This window comes from Wolffia australiana, chromosome 13 (genome assembly GCF_029677425.1).
Source record: "Wolffia australiana isolate 7733 chromosome 13, ASM2967742v1".
Lineage (NCBI taxonomy): Eukaryota > Viridiplantae > Streptophyta > Magnoliopsida > Alismatales > Araceae > Wolffia > Wolffia australiana.
In genome coordinates, this window is record NC_135847.1 from 4998042 (window position 1) to 5025666 (window position 27625).

At 46.3% G+C, this 27625-nt stretch overlaps 1 protein-coding gene across 3 annotated transcripts; it reads right to left on the bottom strand.

The window, feature by feature from the left end:
- On the bottom strand, nt 1-27528 carry EMB2423 (telomere length regulation TEL2 family protein). Of its 3 annotated transcripts, none has more exons than XM_078585524.1 (13): nt 27297-27528; nt 26723-26825; nt 14284-14458; nt 13693-13890; nt 13047-13207; nt 7670-7822; nt 7056-7332; nt 3626-3840; nt 3442-3546; nt 2700-3169; nt 1903-2639; nt 708-906; nt 1-618 (listed from the first exon to the last, which is right to left on the bottom strand). In XM_078585524.1, exons 1-13 carry the CDS (start codon nt 27501-27503, stop codon nt 469-471), a joined length of 3150 nt encoding a protein of 1049 aa, XP_078441650.1. In that variant the 5' UTR covers nt 27504-27528; the 3' UTR covers nt 1-468. The 3 variants fall into 3 exon arrangements, with proteins under 3 accessions (XP_078441650.1, XP_078441649.1, XP_078441651.1); XM_078585523.1 differs by having other exon boundaries at nt 1897-2639; XM_078585525.1 differs by lacking the exon at nt 7670-7822 and having other exon boundaries at nt 1897-2639.
- Between the last annotated feature and the right edge of the window lie 97 nt (nt 27529-27625).

Consider the following 27625-nt stretch of genomic DNA (forward strand, 5'->3'; position numbering starts at 1 on the left):
GCTCCAAACATGTAACTTTCATTCCACATAAGCCCAATTTAAAAACTCATTCAAAAACCCCATCAGGATAAAGAATCAAATCTAGATCCTCCAAAGAAGTTCAAAGAACCCACCATTTCCCCCCATCCACCAGACTGCATGGAAGCATGGTTCAGCTTCAGCGATAGACATGGATAACGACAAAGTGCCATCATTATCTGTTTTCCAAGAGCCGTCATTGCTGCCATCATCGTAATCTTCATTGTCACTGTCACAATCATCCATCAGTTGACGAGAAATCATCATCATCATTGTCATCGTATTTCCACAAGCCATCATCATCACTGTCATCCATGGTTTCACGACAAGATACGGCATCCATTGAATTCAGCACCTTCATCGTCATTGTCATTCCTCCGAGCCACATATGGATAACAATGATAGCGATGACTTTGTCATCATCCACCAACCATATCCCAGCATATCAACTTAAAAACTCCTGCGTGGGAAGGGCAGAACAATTTCGTCGATTTTTAAAGGCGCCAGTTTTGATCTCTGAGGGACATACTCAGCCGACTCGAGGGCCCGAGATGCCTGTAGTGCCAACTCAGCATGGAGCTGAAGGCATTTCATAGCCATCTGAAACAAAAAAAAAGTACAGAAAAATCAGAAAAAAAACAGAAAAGGAGATAAAATTCAGAAACAGTCTGGGCAAAAATGAAACATACAGAAGAGCATTCAGTATCCGAGTCCGACTCTGCAATGCGGTGGGCCCATGTCCGGGCCCAATCAAGCCCGGCGGTGACCCCTTCGTTACCCTCAATTAGAGCTGAGGCAACATAAGACGGATGCAAAGCCAAAAGGATACAACATGTAGCATAGAGAACCGATCTTCTGACGTATGCTTCTGAATGATGTGCAATCTCCCTGCATAAGCATGCACTTGGCTGCATAAATATTGAGGTCCAACAATACATATATACAATTGAATTCAAGGCGCTGCATAAAGAGCATTCTGCCTCAAAATAAATCAGTTCAGGGTGAATATTCGAGTTTATTATTTAGTTTAACGGAAGACCATTCAGTCTAAGAAAATAAGGAGGAATAATGAGCACCTTTAATACCAAACTCAAACACGACTTATAATTTAATTCAGAATAGTATAGAAAGAGAGTTCAGCCGCAAAAAATATCCACTGTGAACTTGATAGGTTGAGCTGAATTTTTCTCAGATTACTCACCTAAATTGTTTAACGGATGCCTATTACAATGAAAATAATCAAGAATAATGAGCACCCTCAATATTTAGCGGTTGGCAACCTAAACATAATTGAATTCTGGTAATGTAGAAAGACTATTCTGCATAAATAAGAGTCAGTTCTGAACTTGTTAGCTTCAGCTGAAACCTTCTTAAACTGAGTAATCATGCTAATTATTGCTAAATTCAATGGAAGACATTTTATCTTTAAGGAAACTAATGAAGAGCATCGAGCACCATATATAGTAACCTCTAACAATATATAATTGAGTTCAGTTTGGAGTAGAAAGAGCAGTCTGTCTCAAGAATAAATAATCCACATGAACTTGACTGCTTGAGCTGAAACCTTCTGTGTGAGTACATTTATTATTATTATTTTTAATTTGATCAATGACTACTCATTTTAAGGAAAAAATGGCGGATATTGAGCACCCTAATAACTGAGCTTCAACACTCCATACCGTTGAAATCAGAGTTGTGCTAACGGAAGTGTACTCTGCCTCAAGAATACAATATCCATTAAGAACTCAATAGCCGGAATGGAATCCTCTAAGGGTGAGTATTAGCTTTTGATATTTTATATTATTTACCATAATGGACAACAACTCATTCTATAGAAAACAAAGAATAATCTAATCAGGAGAAGCAGGGGTTTGGTACCTGGACCTCAAAAAATCGAGAAGAGCAGGAGACAGAGCTGATGCTTCTGGGTGCCTTGCCATGCATCTCATGCATGTTCCCAGCATGTAAATGAGCTTACCCAGAACGATGAAATCTCGCCCGAGCAACTCCACACCGTGCCGCTTCTTGTCGAACCCTTCCATGGCAGGAAGCATGAAGGCAGCCGCATAGAGAGGAAACATGTTCTTTGTCCCTTCCCCAGGGCTCGTCTCAAGGCTCCACCGACGCGAGGTGCCCTTTCTTTGGCCTGGCCTTGGGGGAAGCTCCCTCTCATACACATGTGAGCACCAACTGAAGTACAAGCCAGAATTGGAGACAACTTCCTTCCAGGGCCCTCCACTTGGATGAAACCAAGGTCGCTGCATTCCATAGAAAGGCGAAATCAATTCAATCCCTGCCTTTGATTCCACATTTTTTACTGTGGCCAACTCTTGGGCAGCTTCAGTCATCACATCTAGGATAAGGATGCGTTGACCCAAGTCAACGTTTGAGGAATAAGTCAGTTTGTTCAGAACTGATAGTGACTCAAACGGGCACTTCACAAGCAGTGCAACCAGCGCCTTTCGCCGTTTTTCTTCAGAGGAGTCTTCTCCTTCACCTTCAACCGAAATGTCAGAGCACCGTAGCCGAATCAGGCAACCAACAAGATCGCCAGCGTTGTGTGGGAGTTCATCCGGCGATGCTCTTACTAGGCTTTCAACCGCATCAAGAGCTTTTTCCACCTGCGAAATATACTATAAATACAAAAAAAAATAGTTTTATGAAAAGTGAAGAACACGTACGCCATCAATGTCATCTGGTTTCCTTAATGCAGTTAAGACATCCCCCAGCTGAGAGAACTTTCTATCCAAATCAGTGAAATCATCTGCCAGATCATACGGCTGCAAAGATGATTCACATGATTCTTCAGAACTCCCACTAAGTGAGTCATCATCTGCATCAAACTTATGATACAGGTCAGCCGGGTCAACAATTTCATCTGGATTTACCCAAGAGTGACTCTTGTCATCAGTTTCAAAGCTTTTTTTCTTCTGCTCATCGCATACATCAGCACTAGGTTTACTGTCAGTGCCTGTTTCAACAATAGAGAGAGAGGAGAGAGCTTTTTGCCCAAATTCCCAATCGATCACGTCACCAGGACGAAGACAATCGTCAAGATAAAGAGGTTGCTTGGGGTCAATAATTCTAGAGAAAACAAGTGCTATAGCACTGGCCATCATCCGTACCGGGTCATCAGGGCTCTCAAGCCTACCTGTTAACAAAAGAATACCATCATAAGGGGAACAAAGAAAAACAAAGATTGCAATATTCATGTCACGATATATGTCAAGATGCCATGCAGTCTCACATGTAATTAATGTTTTTGAAGGTTGTATTTCCGGATCCCTCAAGATACCAACTCTTGTATAAATACACCCCAAGTTAACGCAAAACACACACTTTTCCTTTTCTCCAAAAATATGCGTAGTCACATTTGTGAGATCACACATGAAAGTTCATTTATATCTGTGTAAGGATACTTACAACTAACTCCCTCGAGAATTGATTGCAAAAATGATTTCTCTTTCGTGGATTCTAGTTCCTCTTTGGTCATCCTCTCCAGCGATAGGCCGACAGCAGCAGTTACGTCTAACATTTATTAAAGTTAATAATACAAAGCCAAGAATCTGGAAATAATTCTATGGAATTCCGATTTGAAAAAGGATACAAGCCTGCTGTTCCAAAGAAGTTGATTGAATGAATTCACGCTTGGACCACAAACTGATCATGCACTGCACAATTTCCATGAATCTCTGGTTTTTTTGTTGGGAGATCATGGAACCAACAGATGGGGAGCACTCAAAGACAGAAAACTGAAGAATCCATTTGAGGCAACGAATAGGAAATGCATTACGCAACAGAAACTTCTCAGAGAAGAGAACCCTGAAAATTGTTTCTAAGATAACTCATTAGGGAACATAAAAGATCAAGGAGCAAACAGAAAAATACAAAACTTGTGGCTGGACTTTATGTCACTTTCTCCCTGAACCAATGTAACAGAATCTTATCAATATCTTTCCCTAATCAAAGATCTCATTTGTCCAAAAACAAAGGATCCTCTTATTGTCACCAGTAATGATCACCAAGGGATCATCCAGTTTGCACATTTCTTGAGCGTTGAATCATCCGATTCCACCGATGCCTTCGTTATCAATCAGGGTCAGTATGTCCATGATCTGCTGCATGATTGTTGCATTCTAGGGCTGAACATGATTCTATTGTAGGGGTGTTGTTCTCTTTTATGATTTTCCTTAAAACTGTTTGTGTCAGGGATAAGTCTGCCAATAAAGGGTAGACATATGGCCTATTCTGGTTAACTTATGTTATTGTGTAATTCTATCTACTACCAGGGAATCGGGATTCCTCCAACTTCCCTACTTCTCTCTCCCTATCTCAGCTTCCTCTTTATTGCATCTCTTCTTACGCTTCCTCAGATTCATCTTCTCTTCAATATCCTCCCTTGAAGTTGTCATTGGATTGAGCAATCGGAAGAAGAGAGAATACACAGGTCAAAGTCTACGCTATTTGGGTCTACTGTTCACTGATCTGAACCATCTCCACCACACTGTCTCCTTTTTCTGCTGGCTGTACTTCCACCACTATAGGAGGGAGGTCCTCCCAATGGTCTCCATCTTGAGGTATCAAGCAAGTGTGGCATCCCAGTGTACATCATCACTGGTGATAATGACCAGCAGATTTCGTCATCATCCTCATCCAAAGTCGATTATCATCTTCATTTGCCATAGCCCACAGCTAGAGTGATGGTGGCATCCTAGAGTCAACATCCTCCCCATCATTTTTTCTTCCCTGGATGATGACGACAGTGATGAAATTGTCATCGCTCTTATCTCTCATCTGTAGGTGGGATGACGATGACACTTTTGTCTTGTCATTGCCTTTCATCACCCTCCCTGTTAACCTCATTCTGATGATGAGACGATGACAAAAATCGTCGCGTCATCTATATGCGACCAGGATGATGATGAAAAATCAACACTGTTGCTCCAGTCGTTGACAATGCCAGAATCAGTACCATTGTCGCCATCAAGGGAAGAAACTATGATGGGGACGATATCGACTCTATGATGCCACCATCATTCTAGCTGTGAGCAATGGCAAAGTAAAAATCATCATCATCGTTCCAGTTGTGGATGATGATGGGTTTTGGGATATGACTGCAAACTCTATGAACTTTATCCTGATTGATGTCTCGCCATCCATGGCGAATATATTTTCAACCAGTGACAACCATACTTGGTAAATTTGAGGCAGTAAAACACAGATAACAAAGTAGTTGTAACTGCAGATGAATTTATTCCCACGAACTTGCACCCTCTGGAAATCTACTGAGGATTGGGTATATTTGGAATTCCGCACCCACTGATATTTTCAACCCCCATGGCTGCAGGGGTTCAGGAGCATGCAAAGGGTTTTCATATCTGATCTGAGAGAGGTGCAACATGGCCCACCATCCCAGCGACTGCGGTATGAAACTAAAGGTCGAGAGGAGGCAATCAAAATATACCTATGCACCTCTCTCCTTTCTTATGACCAAGCAATTTTCGTGGTTATTTACAGGATTTGTGATCAGACAACAAAGCAATAGTTAGATAGAGTGGGTGCTCTTTAGAGTCTGCAATCTTCTCTCAGCTGCTGGAATTCTTCATTCCGCATTGATGATGCTAGTTGAGTTTGACCCTAATCCGAAAGCAAAAGTCTGGGTGAGATTGTTCCAACTATCTTCTTTTACAGCTTCACGTCACTCCAATTTTGTTTCCAAAACTCCATCTTAGACAGAATTATGACTGCATTAAGGTCTCAGACTTATGTATTGCTTCCTTTTACGATTTCAGACAATTTCACCAAACGTGTTCCTGACTGGTATACATGCTCTCTATGGAGATCACTTGACTGAGGCTACATGTTGGATGTTTGTGGGATTGCTCAGCTGTGAATATGATATGGAATCCGATGCATGAAAAAACCCACTTCTGTTGGACTCTTCATGGAGTTTCTTCCTAGATCAATGAAAGGGAATTCAAGACAGAAGGAACAGATGCATCTAAAGACACTGCAGCTTTATCTTCCAGAGCAAAGCCCATTAGGAGGTAACTTTTTTCATCCACTGCATCACATCTCTCATTACCATAGTTTATTTTTCTCTTTTATGATCTTCCTGTTACAGTTTACGGGTTTAGCTAGAAAAGTGAAGACATGACACCGATTCCGATTGAGTTCGTGTAAAGGTTAAATTCAATCTGTTCTCCAGCCGGGGAGGAATATTTTAAAGATAATTTGAACCGAGATCTCAGTTTACGCCTGTGTGGTTTGTCAATTTTTTTGCCATTTCATGCTCAACACAGACTGGGATAACGAGGTGGCCAAGAACCCATTCGGACGTCTAGGCTGAATGCAGCTCCGCCCTCCAAGATCCCGTGCGCACCAAGAAAATCTGATCCCGAAGATGCCCCCTCTGAGCTGCCTTCTACTTTATTTATAGTCTCTTTATTTCCTCTCTAAGCTACCCGTCAAGAACCAGTGGTTATCCTTTCCAATACGTTGAACCTCCCTTTTTCTCCTCTACACTTACTCCTCTCATATAATCTTATTCTCCACTGTGCCTTTGCCTCAATATTGTGATAACCATGCTGCCCTTTATACAGACTCCAATTCAATGTTTCATGATAGGACCAAGGATGTTGATGTGGGTAGTCTTTTCATCTCTGAAAAGATTCAACCCAAATTATTAATCCCGAGTCTGTGTCCTCTGAGGATCAATTGGCCGATCAGTTAATGAAGGCCTTTATGGTTGTATTTGTCAATTCTACCCTCTAAGCTTGGAGCAGATATTTTTTCTGCTCCATCTTGAGGGAGGCTGTGAGGGTACCCCAGCCTTCTGTGTATATAGGTTCACCCTACATTCCATCTATATGTCAGTCAGTCAGTCTGTCTGTCTGTCTGTATTTTTATCGCCCTCTCTCTTTCTCTATTTATCTTGAAATATTTATACTAAGAGATTTGAGGTAGTTTCAGTAATTAGAGAAGATCGGCCAAACCATTTACTTAGGAGTTAGATGAAAACAATGGAATCCGAATACCTGGTCGCAACATTGGCCTTGTACGTTCGGTGAAACAGCATCCAAAGTATCAAATATGCTTCTTCATCATTTATATTTTGTATAACTAGACGGCGAAGCAAAACCTCAGAGAATCTTTCAACGGCATATGAATCTCTTATTTCTTCCACTAACAAGACCCAAAATAAAGATTCGGGCCTAGATTCAAGTCTTTCAGTGGCAGATGAACCAAGACATGTTTTGAAGCAATTCCTAATATGATCAATGATCATAGGGGTCACCACAAGAACAAGAATATCTGCGAGAAAAAAAAACTGAATAAGCCACCAGTATCAAGAGAGTATAAGGAATCTTTGCAGAACATCTATTATTTTTACTCATAAAATTTGGAGTGAGCATAATATGTATTGCAGGTTTCAAACACCTGGAAAACGCAACAAATTTGATGATTTCATGAGAGACTGCTCATAGTTTTGAAAAGATACTGAATTGTGGACTGTATAAGACAGGATAACTGATTATATTTGCAGATAATTGCAGAATATCCATGTTGTAGTTATTAGAGCTGTAATTTTAGGCTACCAATTGGGTTTCAAATACTTTTTTTTTAACGATGAGGGTTTCAAATACATTACCTTCATAGTGCAGGTTTCTGATACAATCCCGCCAAAGACATATTGTCTCCAATGTAATTTGAGGATAAGGAGAGTTCCCGAGGTGAAGAAGAGAACCGGAATGGTTGGGGAGAGGCCGACCCGAGGGGATAAGGATCGGCCGGGAGGAGCCGCCTGAAGACGCAGTGAGGTAGAGATGATCATGAGGGACGGGGATCGAGAGGGAAGACGGAGCTTGGGCATAGGAGAGAGACGAGAAGGAAAACAAACAGAACTTCAGAACAACTTCTAGTCTGCCCTCCTAGAAGGAAGGCTGTGCTATTTAAAGGAAATATGGGAGGGAAGGGACCTAGATGCCCTTAATGGCAAAAGGACGAGAATGCCGCCAACAAGGGTCAGGGATCCTATCAGTTTCCTCTCTATTTCATTTGCTAGGAGTTCAAAACTCAACAGAAGCCAATCCAAAGTAAATGACAGATATCATAAGGGATGATTCTCCCAGAAAACAGTATTCTGTCATCCCATCAAGGTAACTACTATCCACCTGACTCTTTCAGATTGATTTAATAATTCTAACTCTAGTTTTTTACATTCTTTCTTTTTAAAAGAAAATAGGGAAGATCAACTGAGAATGGTGATCAATCTGGATGGCCGAAATGCTCCCCCCACCCCAACTCCCTTCTTAATCAAGATGAAACAAGGCTCTCCATGTCATGAAGAACATTGTCCATCCTAAAACACAACCTCATTAAGGTGCAGAAATACTGCCCATAGCACCATGAGAAGCCTTCCTCACTGTATCTTTCTCTTGGACTCACCTCCCCTCAAAAGAGTGTCAGAAGGCCTCGTCTGAGAATACATCCACCTATGGGATCTGCTGGAGGCCCATATCGCCTAGGCAAACTGACATGCAAACAAAAGATAAGAGCATTCTACTTCCTGTTAACATAACAGCATTCTACCAGGAAGTCCTCTCTGATCTCAGGATTTGAACTAGTTGAACTTCTTAGAGGCTCTACCAATCAGGTCTACAGGTCCACCACGAATCAGCTTTGGTAGTCTCTCTCTCTCCACGATGTCCTCTCTGTTGAGCCCTGTTTCTCTGGCGACACCCACTCCACTGCTTCCCCGCCGCTCTTTCCCCCCCCCCCCCCCCCGGTCGCGTCCACTAAGCCAGGGTCAACCGTGTTCTTGATACAATCCCGGCAGGGATCTTATCACCATATTGCCCGGAGAACAAGAGAGAGCCATCCCCATTTCTCCCGTCCACAGGAAACCCCATCCCTAAGAGTCCCAGAAGGCCTCAGTTAAGGAGACATCCACCCATGTGTAGTCCGTCAGCTGGCTGTCACTACTGTGGCACCCACTACTGAGCCGTTCAGATCTGAAAATTGCATCCGACTAGTGTATTGCCTGTCAGCTACCTGCAGGTAATGAAAGCTGACTGAAAAGACCAGACTAGGTCTCCTCATAACCCTTTCTTCAAAAAAAAAAAGATCTCCCAATAACCCCATTAACCTGTTTGACAAGACCTTTGCAATGATTAAATATATTCAATCAGATGGCGAGATAGGCTGAAAGTCACCAACTCGAATGACCCCTTGGCTCTTCGGTAGAAAGAATTGGTGTAGTATATTGATTTGCTCTAGGTCATAGGTGCCTCTCCACAACACTTAAGGTATCCATTACCTCTGGTTTGACCAACTCCTTCTCCAGGTACCCTTCTTTATTTGACCCCGTGATGGCCTCCCTCACCTCTTTGCAAAGAAAGGCCTCACCAGATTGACCTGCTGCTCCTACGTCACCTTGGTTGCCCCTCTCCCACTCCACTGGCTTCGGGCACTCTGCCCAGAGAATGCCTTGTAGTGGTATGTCATAGCTCTTTCCATTGCCTGTGCCCAACATATTTCTAGTTCCCCACCTGCAACTTTTCTTATATCAAAAAAATGCTCATTAGATCCAAAAATTTAAGGTTCTGATTGTGGTTTATATTTCACAAATAAAAGGTTCTGAATGTGGGCCCAACTATCTCATATGATGAAACAATGATAAGGACCATTATTTTACCCCTGAAAAAATACAGTTTCCAGATATTCTACTGCAGACCTAGAGTGGAACTTCTACGAGAGTCAATTTTTTTTGTTTTTGAAAAGTTATTTAAGGCGGTCACCTGACAAAGCAGTAACCACCCAGAGTTACATGTGGAGATAGCTAACTCTCCTCACAACCTGGCCAACCCCTCCCTTATCTGATTACCCCTCTAGCGAACAGTGATGTGATACACTACCGTATCGAATGGTAAAGTTCTAGTAGAAATGTACTTACAGATTGCCTCCACGCTCCTTGCCCTGGTCGTATAGAATACCCACGGCGCCTCCGTTCTCCTCTGCAACCACAATCCTTGAAGAGTCTCTCGCCGAATGCAGCTCCCGCTCCTCAAGAATAGCCAGCTCCAGAAAGTCCCAAAGCTTCCGTGCCCTTCCCCTCCTTCCTTCCTTTATTTATAACCCTCTGTTTCTTTATTTCCTTTCTAAGCTAATTCAAGAATCCGTTCGTTAGTTGGCCAGCTCAGCGCCAGCTGGCCCCCTAACTTCCCGCCGTTTCCTTCTTCTCCTTTCATATATTCTTATAGGAACCGTATCATGATGCCATGAGGCCCTTGACCTTGTAGGCTAGCCCGTCCTTGGACACCTTGCCCCCTTAAATACTGCCTCATTTTGGTGTAGCCATATTGCCCAGAGCACTGTCAACGCTCGACCCCCCTCCTCCCTCCTCCTGGGGCCCCCTTGCCCTATGAACCAGCCAATGTCCAGATCCGAAATTTTGCTCCGTGTATATAAACCAGCCTTGCGCTGGTCCCTCCATGTGTAAGGAAACCAGCTGCAATTTCTCTTCATCTGTTAATCGGTTGATCTTGAGAAATCTTTCAACACAGTTCAACGATATTTGTGCGTTAGAACCGTTAAAATAGGGTAAATCACCCTTACGGAAGAAATTTTTTTGCTCTGCTACTGGATCTTGATTCATTTGAACACGCCTGTGTCCTGCTGGTTCTCTTTGTGTAGTTCTTGAGGATGAAGATGGATTGGCTTCTAACTTTTAATTTATCGATTGGGGCTGCTGAAGAATTCCAGCTAATATCTCAGCCGGGACTGGTATGTCTTCACTTCTTGCTTTTCCACTTTCCTCTTGTCCAGCCATATCGCAAATCCGCGACTGCTCCTCAGATCCTTCCGATCAGATCATCTGCTCTGATACAGGTTGATATGCTCCAAATTCGTATCAATATAACTTTTGTAGAAAGAATCGAGTATAGTCAATAAAACTGTCAATGCCGGTTCAAGATTCAGTGTAGGAATTGCAGAGCAAACGTAAGTGTCTAGATCAGGACGGCTCCCCCGCTGCGGTGAGCTCCTTCTCCGATCCGGCAGCTCCTTCCCAAGATAGATGGACTCCAGATAAGCTGGCGAGATCTTCCTCCAGAACAGCTGGCGAGATCTTCCTCCAGATCAACTGGCGAGTTCCTCCTCCAGATCAGCTGGCGAGACTACCGCTGGACTGGTCTTCTCGTCGGTGTAACCACCAAGTCCTCACTTTTGAGAAAAAAACAAGAATCATTATCGGCCCTCTCTCCCCTTTTATTTATAGTGGATCATTCTCTCTCCTCGTTTTCTTGGTCAACAGAGCTTTGACCCGCCTTGTGCTTATTCCTTCTTCTGTGTTCTTGAGTAGTATCTATCATCCTCCATCCCTGAATTGATTACTGTTTGCTGTCTCCTCGACTCTCGGGCGACCGTCTTCAATCTGGAAATTGACGTCCCCCAGGAGGGAGTTGCTACTTCTTTGCCTTTGTCTCTCGCAGCCCACTGTCTACGATAGTCAATTTTGATAATTTCTGTTTTTGAAGAATCAATTTTGATGATTTCAATAGCATTCTATTCACCTACAGGTCTGTTATAATGCAGATCCTCTCAGGATGTGTTCCCCAAAGATTATTTTAGGGTAAGAAACCCAACATGTGGGACTGAGACAAATCATGTTGGGCCAGTTGCATTGCAACTTAGATGGAGATACATCCAAATTTTTAAATATTTCAAAAATACTCAATAAATCAGTTAACATTATCCCGACAGACAATAATTGCCGCTCAGCATGATCATATTTGATGATTTCACAGGCAAGGGAGTCACCTCTGTCCCACCACGCCAATCATGCTCGCCTCCACAACTGCCCCCATATCACCTGCCACACAAGCCACCAGCACGGTCATCCATTTCTGTCGTCACCATTGACTGCGCCATACTTGTTGCCACCTCTGCCACGACCCCCGGCCTCCACCATGGTCACCGCCATTCACTACCGCCACCGCAAGCCTATATGTTCGCAAGCAAGCCCACAACCAGCCTCCACTGTGGAGACATCAAAGGCAAAGCCCGCAGCTCTGCCAACAGGATCATTCGAGCCACTGGTGTTGACGCATCGGCAAAGGGAATGGGAGGTCGCAAATCCTAAATTTCAGGACCCCTGTTCCTAGGACGGGCCTCGAGTTAGTGGGCCCAAACCCTTTGTGGTTGAACCTCAATCTAGATTCATATTGGGAGGGGAGTAGAGGGTGAGACGAGGTAGGTGTTCCCGGTACTAGAGAAGAAACGGGAATGATAGGAGGGGTCCAACTGAGGAGGCAGGGATCAACCAGGAACAAATTGCCTGATGACACAATGATGGGTTGACGATCTCAGGGACGAGGATCGTCGAAGACTAGAAAAGAGCCGAACAGCAGGGGTAGGGACCTGACTGGAAGGGAACCGGCTGAATATCCGATGAAACAATCACAAGGACAGGGAATCGCTGGACGGTCAAGGGGACGGGACCAAGACAGGAAGTATCGAGATAGTGAGCCAAGGGGCTGATCTTACCTTAAGTCTTGACTGTCCACATAAATGGAGGGCTACACATATTTATAGAAAAAGGAAGCAGGCTAACCTAAACATCACATGACTAAAGTGCCCCTAATTTGCTAAATGCGTAAGATACCCTAGGGGGTCTAGGATCGTATCATCACTAAGATAATTTTTTTGCAGACAAGACTGAAGAAAAACAGCAAGACGGTTAAAATCAACATACCGGAACTGAACTTTGTTAAGGAGAATAAAACATTGGCATTGATTCTAGAATGAACATGTAGACACTTCAATAATCAATTAGAAAGGAAACCCTACTTGTGGGTGAATGAATACATCAAAACTGTATTGTGGTTTAATACTTGCACACAAAGATCTTGGAGTCTCAGATATTAATTTTTCAGTCATAAATGATAATCACAACAGAAAAAAATATTATTTCTGCTCTAACAGATTACTTCACTCGCCAAAGGTCAGATCTCAAAATTGATGTGAACCTGCAGATCCACGTCGACACAGTCTCGTGAATGCTTCACCCACAAAAGCGAAGGTGCCACTGACAGAAGCTTCAAGCACGCCATATCCTTCCTTATTTATACGAGAAGCTATTTCATATGACGCACACAAAAGTTGATGGGCGATATGATTGAAGAACACGCTAAAATCAAGTCAAGGAAAGTTCAAGCAGATAAAAAGCTCCGGCAGACAAACTGCAATACTTACCAAAAACGTAATTGGTATTTTCATTAAATCAAAGTTCAGTAAGCGTTTGCTCTAATATCTATCTATTAGCTTGCATGAATTAACTAAACAGAGCATCTCACAAGCCATCTTGGGATTCTGAGTATTCTTTCAATGAGACGTTCATATCACTTTGTCACCATGAATAAGGAGGTAAACAATACTCATGAAGAAGTAAAGCTCACTGTTTCATGCTCTTAAAAATAAAAAACGAGAAAATGTGAACCACAAAAGCTGCTTTGAGGACAAAAATCAACAGAGATGTCGCACTGCGACCCATAAAACCACTTATAACTTCCAACAGGAATGATTAACTACACCTGACAAGTTGGGCGCTCAGATTTATTATGTAAAGATAGAGCATTAAACTGCAGCAAATACTTCTCTACCAGTCAAGGATACTGAGCAGAAAGAAAGTCAGGTGCATCCGGCCTTGCCTTATCAGGAACTGATGAAAGAAGCTGTGACATCCGGATAATGGACGTCAAACCATTTTTCTGAGAATATAGACAAGCAGATTTCCCAGCACCACATAAGGCTCCAAGTTCTATAGCAATCTTATGTGCTCCATTATTTTTAAGCAAGAACAATACTAGTAACCTGCCGAAGATGCAAAAAAGTACTGCACAAATCATTTCTAATCTGCAACATACCCGAAAATAACCTTGGAATTTATTACAATCACATAATAGACTACGTGAGAAATGATTTTGAATGGAACAGCAGTTTATAGAGATATGCCAACATTCGAATAAGTTTAAAGATTAAAGAATTTGGGATTACTTTTGGTGAATAAAAGAATCATTTCGTTGTTGCAAACCAAAATTCTCAATGTTTTTCCTAAAATTAGCGCCAGAATAGCACAACTGAGAAAGTAAAAATAAACTTTTATCAAAAAGATATAATGTCGCAATGGAATAGTAATTACAAGATTAAATGTCCAGGTGACAAAAGAAAATTTAAAAACAAAATATCATTGTAGATAACTAATACCTCTCAATGTTGGAGTATACGGTATTAAGATTATCAGCTTCAACAGATCCATGGGCATTAAGACCACAGACAAGAGCTTCTAAAGTTTCACATGCTGGTCCTCTGAGAAAGAACGAATCATAGACCTGCAACTGAGCAGACAAAGAAAAGCACGCCAGCCACCTTGGGGCGACATCTGTCAAATTGAAAAATAAGAGAAGTCATTTCCATTAGTCAGCCGACTGAAAATAAACACACCTGCATCATGAGTTCTGCTAGAAACACAATTGAAATGTTGTTCATTTTCACTGAACCTTATCATGAGCAGTAGCCATACGGAGGGATCAAAATAGAGATAATTGGGGAATCTGATATGAGCCTTTGCTTTATGTTTCTGTCAGGGGACAGGATCTTTTAGTGAGAAGGTGTTTTGGGATCGATTGGTGGAGATAGAGATTGATCAGGGACCAGCCTGCTGGAGATGTGGTGAGTTAGAGACGATCTAGGATGTAGAAGAGTGTATGCGACGAAAGGGACAGAGATGACGGAGAGGAGAGATGAGGAACTTCATTGATACTTCTTTGTAGGGGACAGAGATGATGGAGAAAAAGGGGGAAACTGTCCTAGTGACAAAGACCATAATGCCCTTATGGGATCGAGAGACCAAAATACCCCAGGAACCTCACCACAACTTCACTGATATTACTTTCCTGGCCTCCTAAAGGATGGGTTACGCTTATTTAGAGGGAAAGGGAAAATGCTGATGAGGAATCGCGCAGGATAAGCAACTTTCCCATGCAGGATTAGCAACTTTCCCATTCAGGATAAGCAACTTTCCAATCAAGAAGCAGATCGACAACGGGGGTGGACGTGTCTTCTGACGCGGCATGTTGGGCCTCGATCCAGGGGAGTGCAGGCAGGGGACGTATGGGATGGGGAAGGGTCTTTGCAGTTATTTGGGCAATATGGCTGCAACGCAAAGAGGTGGTGTTCAGGGAAAGGGCAGTCTCAACAGACTGTGTTACATGATGTGGAGAGCCTCATTACATATTGGTTTGGGAGGGAGGGTTGATTGGAGAGGACCATGTTGGTCGTGTACTGCACATTCATGTATATCTTTAATTCCGGGTTGATCACCAATTTTGGGTTATCTTCACTCTTTCATTCAAAAAAAAAAAAAGAAGCGCTGCTGGAGTACTTTCTCCCTCTGTTTCTCTCTCTTTAGTTCTTTCTCCCTCCTCTTTCCCTCACCATTTTGTTGCATTTTTTAAGTCAACGATCATGAAAGAGGGATTCGCTGCCATTGTCAGCAATTAATAAGCCCACAGTTCCACATAAAATACCTTAGGGTCAAAGGTCATAATGCCCCTGGCGGGTTAAAGAGACAAAACTACTTCTGGAAGGGTTGGAGTTCGTATAAGAAACTTGACCTTGAGAGAGACAATGTGTACTGTCCAATCTCGGGCACTAACTCAGCGCCACCCTACACTGATTTCTTCAAACAAACGATTTATAAGCTGATTCTCCCTACCCCCCAATTGGGCCCATTATCACATGGGTTTTCCAGGAGAGCGATCCATCTATTCCTTACGTGAGTCCAATATAAGTAATATACGTCAACTAATAGCAGGCAAATTTAGCAACGTGCCTTCTGAAAGTGATTCTAAAGGAATAGTCAAGATGGATACAAAACAGCATTTGGTCTGTCAATGAGTTGCTAACTTTGCGCTCTAGTTTTGTGAACGGTAGCACATTTTATCATTTTATGCATTTAAAGATAGGATCTGTTAGCTTGCTCCATGGCTGGTCGGCATTTGACCTAGCCGCCAGTCAGAGCAAGAGAAAGAGGCGAGAGAGGAAAAGAAGACTTGTAATTGTATTCCTTAGGGTTTCTCTGGTTTAAACCCAGAGACATACAAGTAAACGGGCTGGGCCCACAAGTAAATGCGCCAGTGGATTGGAGAGTTAGTGGGCCTCTTATATGTGGGTCCCACATTTACAGAAAACAAAGAAAGAAAGAGAGAAATAAAAAACGCAAGACATAAATGTAAACTCCTCCGCTAACACCCCCCCTCAAGCTGGTGCATAGGCTGTCAATGCCCAGCTTGGAAGTCATCTGCTGGAAGTTATTGCTGGGAAGGCCTTTTGTCAAGATGTCAGCTAGTTGATCCGATGATGGAACGTACTTCATCTGGATGATTCTGGAGTCAATTTTTTCTCTAATTAAGTGTCGGTCGACCTCCACATGTTTTGTTCGATCATGTTGTACTGGATTATGTGCAATATCAATTGCGGATTTACTATCACAGTACAAGATGATTGGAGATTCTTGAGAGAAACCTAAATCTTCTAGGATCCCTTTGATCCACAACGCTTCACATATCCCTTTGGCAACCGATCTGAATTCTGCCTCTGCACTGGATCTGGCGACAACATCCTGCTTTTTACTTCTCCAGGTTATCAAATTCTTACCAATGAAGGAGCAATACCTGGATGTTGATCTCCGGTCTATTACTGACCCTGCATAATCGGCATCAGTGTAGATCTTTACAGAGTAATCACTGTTTCTTCTGAATAACAAACCATGTCCAGCTGTCCCTTTCAAATAGGCTAGTACTCTATGAGCTACTTGCCAATGCGTTTCTCTTGGGTCATGCATAAACTGACTCAATGCCCCAACGGCGAAGGCTATATCTGGTCTGGTATGGCTCAAGTAGATAAGTTTACCAACTAATCTTTGATATTGTTCCTTGCTGACTCGACTGTCATCCTCGCATGTCCCTAATTGTCATCCAGCTGGAGGAGCCCATCTTTCTCTCTAATTGATCCAATCTTCATATTTAGTACCTTGTCAAACACGAAACACCCATCAGATCTTAGAACAACTGAACAATTAATGTCTTTGATTAGTCGCTGTGGGGAGATCAGTTGTGCCTTTAACAGGCACATGAAGAACGTCTTTAAGAAGCCCCAATTCTCTAATGTGCACCGTACCGATGCCTGCCACTTGGAGGATTTCCCCCCCAGCAGTGATCACTTTTCTCCCATTTTCACAGCAAGAATATGAGTAGAATTTTGAGTGATCAGGGGTCATATGATCTGTTACTCCTGAGTCAATAATCCAATTCATTCCCAGAACAGATGTATGAAAAGCATGAGAAATAAGATAATCACCTGATGTGGTCATGGAGGCAGATCCAAAGAGAGACTTGAGTCTTTCCACTTCTTCCCTAAGAGCAGACATTTCTTCCCCTGGGTTCTTGGGCACCATTTTTGGTTCTTCAGAGACACCTGTTTCACAGCCTTCCTCGGCGTTGCCTTGGACTATTGCTGCATTTGCCTGACCCTGACGAGGAGGTCGATTCTGCAATTTCCAACATTGCTCGATATTGTGGTTTCGCTTCTTACAGTATTTGCAGAACATGCTCTCCCGTGACTGGGACTGTGACTGAGTCTGAGGCTGTGACTTCCAGTGCTGACTCCACGGATCCCCTTGAGCTGCCTGAGACTTCTGAGACCTCTGTGACGCCGTCTTCACCAACAATCCGGCTCCACTTTCTCCTTGGGTAGATTCAGACATCACGCCCAGTCTTTCTTCTTCTTCTCTCGCCAGTCTGATGGCTTCCTCTAGGTCAGGTACTATTTCTCGATTCAACAGTTGACTCCGCATACTTTCATATTCCACATTAAGGGCCAATAGAAACTTGTGGAGTCTATCTTTCTTTGTGTATTGCCATTCATTCCATTCAGGGTCTTTGATAGGTTGGTAGTGTTAGTGAGATATATCTTGTATGGGTAATGGGCCTCTATGTTTAGCCCATTACCCTCTTATTCTCGTTTCTCTCTCCTAGGGTATATATACCCAACTCATGTACCTTCACTATTATGGGATTATTCTTCTTCTCTCAATCTCATCTTCTTCCTCCTAACCTAGGTTAGGGTTTCACATGGTATCAGAGCAAAGCTCTTGATCCAGACCTTCCTCCTTGCTTCGGCTGCCACTGTCTGCCTTGCAGACTCACCAGCCTTGCTTCTCCCTTCTTTCCCCTTTCTGGCGATCCGTCTCGCAGCCGCCGCAGCCCTAGGCCGCCGCCCACAGACGCCGACCGCTCTCCACAGGCAGCAGCCGCCAGCCGCAGCCCTAGGCCGCCGCCCGCAGCCGCCGCCCGCCCTCCGCAGGCAGCCGCCGCCCGCTCTACGCAGGCAGCCGCCGCCAGCCGCAGCCGCCGCCGCCCTCCGCAGGCAGCAGCCGCCAGCCGCAGCCCCTAGGCCGCCGCCCAGCCGCCGCCGCTCTCCGCAGGCAGCAGCTGCCAGCCGCAGCCCTAGGCCGCCGCCACAGCCGCCGCCTGCTCTCCGCAGGCAGCAGCCGCCAGCCGCAGCCCTAGGCCGCCGCCGCAGCCGCCGCCGGCCCTCCGCAGGCGGCAGCCGCCAGCCGCAGCCCTAGGCCGCCGCCCGCAGCCGCCGCCCGCTCTCCGCAGGCAGCAGCTGCCAGCCGCCGCCCTCGGCCACCGCCCGCAGCCGCCACCTGCTCTCCGCAGGCAGCAGCCGCCAGCCGCAGCCCTCGGCCGCCGCCCGCTCTCCGCAGGCAGCAGCCGCCAGCCGCAGCCCTAGGCCGCCGCCCGCAGCCGCTCTCCGCGAGCAGCCGCCGCCCGCAGCCCTCGCCGCCGTCGCCCGCTCTCCGCAGGCAGCAGCCGCCAGCCTGCCCCTCATGTCTACCGTCAACTCAGGGTCCTCGTCTGACGAGAACCCCCCGGTGCAGGCTCCCGTCTTCACCGCGGCCGACTTCGGGAGAGACCTCCCTTCTCCGAAGATCGGTCTCCCTCTTCCTCCTGCTCCAGAGTGCTGTCGCTTGAGCGCTCCTCAATTGTTGGCCTGGATCAAGTTCGTGGAGTCGACACTCAAAGGCCGGCTTCTCCACAAACATTTGATATGCCCGCCGCTTGCCCCGACCGACCCGCACTATGGTGCCTTTGATGCTGAGCAAAATTTCATCCACTCCTGGCTGCTGAATCACACGCTGTCTACTTCGGTCTACGATAAGTTCCTCCACTTGACTACCCCGAAGGAGATTTGGGATTATGCCCACATGTACTGTGGCCATGATGCCGACCACTGGCGCATCTTCTCGCTTGTGGAGCGTGCGAATGCTCTCCGCCAAGGGACGCTGTCCATCATGGACTACAGCTTGGCTCACAATGCCCTGTGGCGGGAGGTTGACTACTACATGCCGGTTGGTGACCCGCACGGAGTGGACCGGCGTCATGCTCTTCGTCTCCGCTTCTTGTCCTTCCTCGATCGCCTCAACCCGGAGTATGCCGAGTGCGTCGCCGCACCTTGCACACCTGGGGCACTCTCTCGGAGTTTGATGCCGTGGTCAAGGACCTGATTGAGCTGGAGAGCAGTCTTCGCCGTGATCGTCCCGACATGGCGAACCCGGCCGACTCCACTGCATTAGTCTCCCGCTCTGGGGACTCGCCTGGGTTACTGCCGCGTCCACCGGTGCCTTCCCACTCTGCTCCCCCGGACTCGGTTGCCGACCCGCGAGACAAACTGGTTTGTACTTACTGCGGCAAGCGCCGCCACACGGCGAAGCGGTGCAGGAAGAAGCAGTTTGATCTCCAAGCTGCCAAAGATGCCAAAGCTCATGTTGCGGCTGTCCCTGCCCCGGCTCTCTCCTCGACTGGCAGTGCCACCGTCACCATGGAGCAGTTACAGGCGGATCTTGCTCGGTTGTCTGCGCAGATGACCGCCCTCCAGACTCAGCCTATGGCTTCCTTCGGGACGTTCGGTGCGCCTCTTGCCTCTACTTCTGATTCGTGGTATTGCGGACATACGGCTCTCACCGCTCCTCTCCTGTCGGATACCACTTGGGTGCTTGATACGGGGGCCACGGAACACATGACCCCGTTCAATCACCGGTTCGTATCTTATGAGAGGCATGGTGGGAACCGGGCTGTCCTCACTGCCGAGGGCGGACGTCTTCGAGTGGCTGGTATCGGGACTATCCACGTGGATGGTCTTGGTTTCATCCCCAACGTTCTCCATGTTCCGTCTCTTCGAGCTTTGCTTCTATCACCGCAACGCCTTGTTGATGCGGTTCAGTGTTCCTTCCACATCCAACCTGATGGGATCTTCTTGTCTAACAAGGTGCGGAAGATTACACCGATTAGACGGGATCGGGGATTGCTGCTGTTCGAGGATGGGGGCCGATCGTGTTTCATGGTGCAGCGCAGCCTTCACACCACGGCTGACTCTCGCCGCGACCGCCTTCAGCTCACTCATCAGCGCCTCGGCCACCCGCCGTTTTCTACTTTACAGCGTTTGCTTCCGTCCTTATGTATGGGCTTGGACCTTCAGACCGTTGTTTGCGAGGCATGTCAGTTAGCCAAACATCGACGTTCGTCATTTTCTCCATCTACTTCCCATACGACGGTGCCGCTGTATCGTGTTCACAGTGATGTGTGGGGCCCGGCTCCGCGGCCTAGTCTGAAGGGGCACCGCTGGTTTCTCCTCTTTGTTGATGAAGCCACCCGCTACACGTGGACTTACTTGCTGCCTACCAAGTCCGCTGTCGCCGCCACCGTTCAGCAGTTCTGCACAATGGTTTAGACTCAGTTTGGCCGCCCAATTCAACGTTTCCGCTCGGACAACGCTCGCGACTACGCCAACCAGGAGCTGACCTCGTACTTTGCTACATGTGGTGTTCTCCATGAGACGTCCTGCGTTGCCACCCCGGAGCAGAATGGCATGGCAGAACGTCGGATTGGTTACGTGACATCTACCGCCCGCACTCTGCTCGTGAACTACTCCGTCCCTTGGACATACTGGGGCGAAGCTGTCTTGACGGCCACCCACCTCGTCAACCGGCGACCGTCTCAGTCTCTTCAGCTCTGTAGTCCGCTCGATCGTATGTCGACCGCCTTTCCAGCTGTGACATTACGAACGGGCCTCCTTCCTCATGTCTTCGGGTGCACGGCATACGTCCACGACACGGCGCCCACTTTGACGAAGCTTGACGCCCGTGCCCTCAAGTGCGTCTTCGTGGCTACTCCTCTCTCCAAAAGGTACAAATGCTATCACCCTCCCACTCGCCGTTTCTTCGTGTCTGCCAACGCCACCTTCGCTGAGTTTCAACCTTTCTTCGCCGCCTCCTCTTCCGGCCTTCCGCTGGCGAGGTTTCCTCATCCCTTTGTTAGATCCCTTTCCTCCTGCTGCGTCCCCAGCCAGTCATTCCCCTACGGACGTGATTCCTCCCTCGTCGTCCCCTCCTCAGCTGTCTTCCACTTTGGACCCGAGTAACCCCTCTCCTTTGCTTCCCACTCCACCCGAGTCCTTTCTTCCTGCCAGGCCGTCCTCTCCCACTTCCATTGCTTCCGCTCCTACTCCCGTTGGTTCTCCCTCTCCGTCGGCCCCCTCTAGTGCTGACGATGACTCTCTTGACTGGCCGATCGCTCTTCGCAAAGGCGTCCGCCAGTGCACCCGCACACCTCTCTACCCCCTCTCTCATTACCTCTCCTACGACCGCTTGAGTCCCTCATACCGTCTCTTCTTGACCGCGTACTTCGGTCTCTGTCCCACGCCGCCTGGCCGATGCCCTTGCCTGTCCTCATTGGAAGGCGGCTATGGACGAAGAAATGCGGGCTCTGGAAAAAAACCATACTTGGGACGTCGTTCCTCTCCCCCCGGGAAAGAAGGCCGTGGGGTGCAAGTGGGTTCACACCCCGAAGCACCGTGCGGATGGCTCCCTTGAGCGTCACAAGTCTCGGCTTGTCGCTCGGGGCTTTACGCAGTCCTACGGCATCGACTATTTCGAGACCTTCTCTCCCGTGGCGAAGATGGAATCCGTCCGTCTCCTTTTGGCACTCGCCGCTCATCATGGGTGGTTGATCCGGCAGTTTGACGTGAAGAACGCCTTTCTCCACGGCGATCTTGAGGAGGAGGTCTACATGAGCCACCCCCCCGGGTATCCCCTCGGTCCTCCGGGCACAGTCTGCAGATTGCGGAAGTCCTTGTATGGACTGAAGCAGTCTCCGCTGAAGGTTACACTCAGAGTAATGGTGATGCTACGATCTTCTTCCGTCACGGGCCGGCCGGGGTTGCAATCCTGGTGGTCTACGTCGACGACATGCTGATTACTGGCTCCGACACTGCTGAAGCCTCTCGCCTCGGTCTCGCTCTTGCTCGGGAGTTTGAGATTAAGGCACTCGGCCCTCTCCGCTATTTTTTGGGCCTTGAGGTTGCCTACTCGTCTCGCGGCATCTTCCTATCTCAGCAGAAGTATGCTGTTGATCTCCTGGCACTGATGGGTATGACTGATTGCTCTCCTCTCCGGACGCCCATTGATCCCAACGTGAAGTTGGGCGAAGGGGGCGATTCTCCACCGGTCAACCCCTACCAGTACCAGCAGCTGGTGGGGAAGCTTCTGTATTTGACCCACACTCGCCCGGACATCAGCTTCGCCGTCAACCTTCTCAGCCAGTTCATGCACGCTCCGCATGAGATTCATCGCCAGGCCGCCAATCGGGTCCTTGCATACCTGAAAGGCTGCCCCGGGAAGGGCCTACTCTTCCCACGGAGCAATGACCTGACTGTGAAGGTTTATACGGATGCTGATTTTGCTGGGTCCGTCGTCGACTGCCGATCCACCACCGGGTATTGCGCCTTCGTGTTTGGTGGCCTTGTCAGCTGGAAAAGCAGTAAGCAGGACAAGGTGTCCCGCTCCAGCGCCGAGGCAGAATTCCGTGCCCTTGCCGATGGGGCGTCGGAAGGCCAGTGGATCTACGGGATCTTGTGCGAACTTCGCGTCAAGTATACCGGCCCGATTCACTTCTACTGCGACAACAAGTCGGCTATTGCCTTGGCCAAGAACCCTGGCCAGACTGGTCGGATCAAGCATATGGAGCGTGACCGCTACTTCTTCAAGGAGCGGATGGATGAGGGCATCTTTGACTTCCAGTTTGTTCCTTCCGCCGACCAGACTGCAGATGTTCTGACCAAAGGCCTCTCCAACCCCCTCCTGCTACGTGCTGTCTCCAAGCTCGGCATGGACGACATCCACACCTCGCTTGCGGGGGGCTGTTAGTGAGATATATCTTGTATGGGTAATGGGCCTCTATGTTTAGCCCATTACCCTCTTATTCTCGTTTCTCTCTCCTAGGGTATATATACCCAACTCATGTACCTTCACTATTATGGGATTATTCTTCTTCTATCAATCTCATCTTCTTCCTCCTAACCTAGGTTAGGGTTTCACAGGTAGTAGTCAATTTCTCGCCATATAGCTTGTAGCTCATTGGCGTATACAGTGACTGTCTTGTCCCCTTGAACCAGACTGGCTGCCTTAGCAATTAGGCTATATATTCTCCAATCCTTCCCCTTTGAGCTGCCTTTGTGTGCATGATCCCAGATGGCCTTGGCAGTCTTAAGAAGAAGGAAATTCTTGCATTCATTTCCAAGCATGCTTCCAAGAAGCCAAGCTCGGATTAGGGCATCATCCTGCTTCCAACTTTTGTACCCCGCACCACTAGGGTCCCCAGTGGTAAACAAATGGTCGGAAAGCCCTCTCCCTTCAAGGATAATCTCCACGTACTCACCCCAGTGGAGTGCATTCAACCCATCGTACTTGAGGGGTTCAGGAATACCTGGAAAGGTGTGTTGTACCATCCTTTCACGGTCGGGGAGTAATGCAGGATCACTGGAGCTCCCCTTCGTCATCTCTGTAGCCATTGTCAAAGCCCAGAGATTCCACTGATCTATCTAGGAGACCCTTCTCATTTCCATGGAATAACCAGATTCTTCTTCTTCCAGGGTAGAGAGGTGATAAATCAGGCTTCTTCTTACGTCGACTACGAGCTTCCCTTGTCCGGCTCTGATACCATGTTAGCTTGCTCCATGGCTGGTCGGCATTTGACCTAGCCGCCAGTCAGAGCAAGAGAAAGAGGCGAGAGGAAAAGAAGACTTGTAATTGTATTCCTTAGGGTTTCTCTGGTTTAAACCCAGAGACATACAAGTAAACGGGCTGGGCCCACAAGTAAATGCGCTAGTGGATTGGAGAGTTAGTGGGCCTCTTATATGTGGGTCCCACATTTACAGAAAACAAAGAAAGAAAGAGAAATAAAAAACGCAAGACATAAATGTAAACTCCTCTGCTAACAGGATCGCCACTTATTTTTCACACAAAATAGAGAGCAAAGTTACTGCATTTAGAAGTTCGATCAGAAAATATGCAAGAGTAGAGAGGGAAAAAGATTAAATTTGAAATTGAGAAGATAACTGCCATCAGTCAAATTAATCATTTTCATATTTAATATTAGAAAATCATACAATCCTTGTAGTGGACGATCTTCATTCCACTCCTTGGTTATTTCTGCTGGTAGCCACATTATTACCCATTCGTTCGGGTCATTTAATCCTCAGCATGACTAGACTCTTAGAGGCCTTATTTAAGGTTCATCACTCAATACTTTGAATAATATTTTTCAAGTCAAAACCATTTTTTCCCCTGAAAAAAGCAATATTCTAAAATAGCTATGTTAGTCAGCCTCGTTATATTTCCTTTCTTATCTGTTATTGTAATTGTTGACCTTAGAACGAATGGATAGGTGAGAGGCAGGGCTGCAGAGGAGCCCGCAGCTGTGGGAGCTTGAAATAAATCCTAAAAATGGCTCCCTCAATATGAGGATTTCATAAGCTTTTATAGGCAGAGAAAATATTGTACAATGTCATAATACCCTTAGTAAAGTAATGAATAATGACACCCCCCAAGATGGTAATGAAGTATTTCAATGCCAGCTAGGGCAGAGTGCAGGGTAGAGGGCGTCCTTGCTGATGTGGCTGACTTCATGACATAGCCTGCCTTAGGATGTCAGTTAGTGCTCTTCTGGCACAACAGTGGTCATGGTGGGATCCTTGCTGCAGGCATACCCTGGTCCTTGCAGCGGCCATACCCGCAATCCCCACTATGGTCATGCCCACGGTCGACACCAAGGTCCTCCTCTGTGGTCAACACTGAGGTACTATCAGTCAATGTCAACGTATTCTGCCACGGTCATACCTGCAGTCAACTCCCGCTTGATGCCAAAACCTTGGATGTGGTCAACACCACAGCCAATGCCCCAGTCAATGCCAAGGTCCTCTATTGCAGACAACACCACAATCAACTCCAGGGTTCCTCTACTGGAGTCAACTCAAGGAGTCTGCATCCCACAGTCAATGCATCGGTTGATGAATTCAACACGTAGGATATTCAACTTGGTCAACGCACTTGGCAAACTCTGAGGTCCTCTGACACTGGCAAACCTGGCCCAAACCCAAACCCTTCATTAGAATCGTGCCTGGAGCTTCCACTCTGGTCATTCCCACGGCCTTCTCCGCAGTCATATCCATGGCTTTGGCCAAAGTCAAACATCTGTAGACAACGCCATGGTAAACTCCTGGTCAACACCAAGGTTCTCTCCTGCAGTCTGCTGAGTCTGCGCCGCAATCAACTCATGGTCAATGCCGGGTCTTCTACCATGGTCTTCCCACTGTCGACGACTGGTCAATGGCAAGGTCTCATGGCCACAGTCAACTCTCAGTCATCATTGGAATCATTCTCCATGGTCAACTCCTGGTCAAAGTCGAGGTTCTCTGCTAAGGCCAGCACCGCAATCAACTCAACTGGCCACCGCCAAGGTCCTCTACTGCAGATAGCACCGCATTCCTTAACCCAGAGAACAACTGCTGTCAATGCCCATACATTATCTTTTTACTTATTATTAATGTTCCCTACAGCGAAGGCAAGGTCTTTTTTCTCAAATCAAACAAATAAAAAACTCATTGGCGCCAAGCGTGCAGGAAAGCTAGACGTTTGGTAATTTCTCGGTCAAGACCATGGTCAAACCATGAAAATGTGGTCACCTTGATGCCGTAAAGTTCCCACTGTCTCCTCAAGGACTTCAATATTGTAGCCTCGATACAGACACAGCTTTGAATAACACAGCAGTACTCCTGGTGGTCACCTCCGCCTTTAGGTCTAGAATACAATGGTCTTGGTATAAGTGCCACAGACTGAACGTCTCGACTGCTCCTTGTAAGAGATTACGATGTTCACTGAATTAAGAGTACAGATATACTCGCCCATGAGAAAAAGGGACAGAGCCGCGGAAGTAACCACACATTAAAGATCTAAACGACCAGAGGCAAATTTTGCAGGCAAAAATAACTGATCATGGAGAAATAAAACTGAAACTAAAAAAATAAAATGACTGAAAATTAAAAAACACAGGAAATATAAAATTTATTCATGGAAATAATAAAAATAAATAATCCACGACTAAAGATGGTACAAGAAAGACAGAAATATTTCTAAGAGTAAAATTCATGTGCATTATCAATCATTTATCCAGAAAATTCGATTGAAGGACATCCAAGGCCGCTGTATGGAATCAAAATACCAGAAAAATAGATTCTATTGACTCACCGTAGAGCAAAATCTTTGCAGTTATTGGAAATGCCGATCCTTGATAGAAAATATTGTACAGCTTCTCCCGCTGAACCTCATCCGGGACATGAGCAGAAAAAACCTGGCAATCAACAATGAGAGTCTACCACAAAAAACTTGAACACAGGAAGATAGGTTACAAAATCCACACTACTATCTTAGCTGCTCACTTGAGAGTATCAGAGTGACTTTCGCTAGTCACAATAATGAAAATTAAAAACACCTACGCTACTCTTAGAAGGCAATTTTGAACTCATAATACTTAACTCTTCCCGCCACCCCCAAACCTCAGCAGGAACACGGGAAGAAATCATCTAAACCCCCACAATTAAGAATCTTCACGGGAAAAAAATTGAAATGATGTCTATTCAGAGTGTCAAAGACATCAGAGTAAATTTCCTTCGTCATCAATCGATAATACTGTGTGAATGCATGTTACCCTAAAAATCGCATCCTCCACAGAATCAAAAAGCAGATGCGGAGAAAAACAAAATCTGAAAAAATAAATCAGCGTAGGACTACTAAAATCTTCCAACGAGAGTGTTAGTCTCACCAAATCGCGGTTGCTGTGCTCTTCAGTGGTCGCAAAGTCGACAGAAAAGAGTGAGATTGCGAGGGAGCGTAAAGCTCCGATGACATCCTCCACTCGTTGAGCGGCGCCGAGAATTGATGAGAGATCATCGATCTTCTTCAACAACAGCACCTCGATCTCTTCTCTATCGTTCTGCCCCTGCGATCGCTCTTCGTCTTCGCCTCCCATGATCGCATTCAACACTTGAATTCAAAACTGTTTTTGTATGAATGAAACTACTTTCGTCGTCCGCATATATATATGCGCCGTTCGTCATCCGTTCTGAGCTCTATGCATTAAGACTTGGGACG

Bases quoted from the DNA above. Each gene is read 5' to 3' on its own strand.
- EMB2423 (XM_078585523.1), bottom strand. From the start codon at position 27,503: ATGGGAGGCGAAGACGAAGAGCGATCGCAGGGGCAGAACGATAGAGAA. The intron at 13,208-13,692 runs GTATCCTTGACT...ACTTGATTTTAG, and splicing joins CCTGACTTTCTTTCTGCTCA to CGTGTTCTTCAATCATATCG. The intron at 3,547-3,625 runs GTATCCTTTTTC...AATAAATGTTAG, and splicing joins TTCTTTGGAACAGCAGGCTT to ACGTAACTGCTGCTGTCGGC.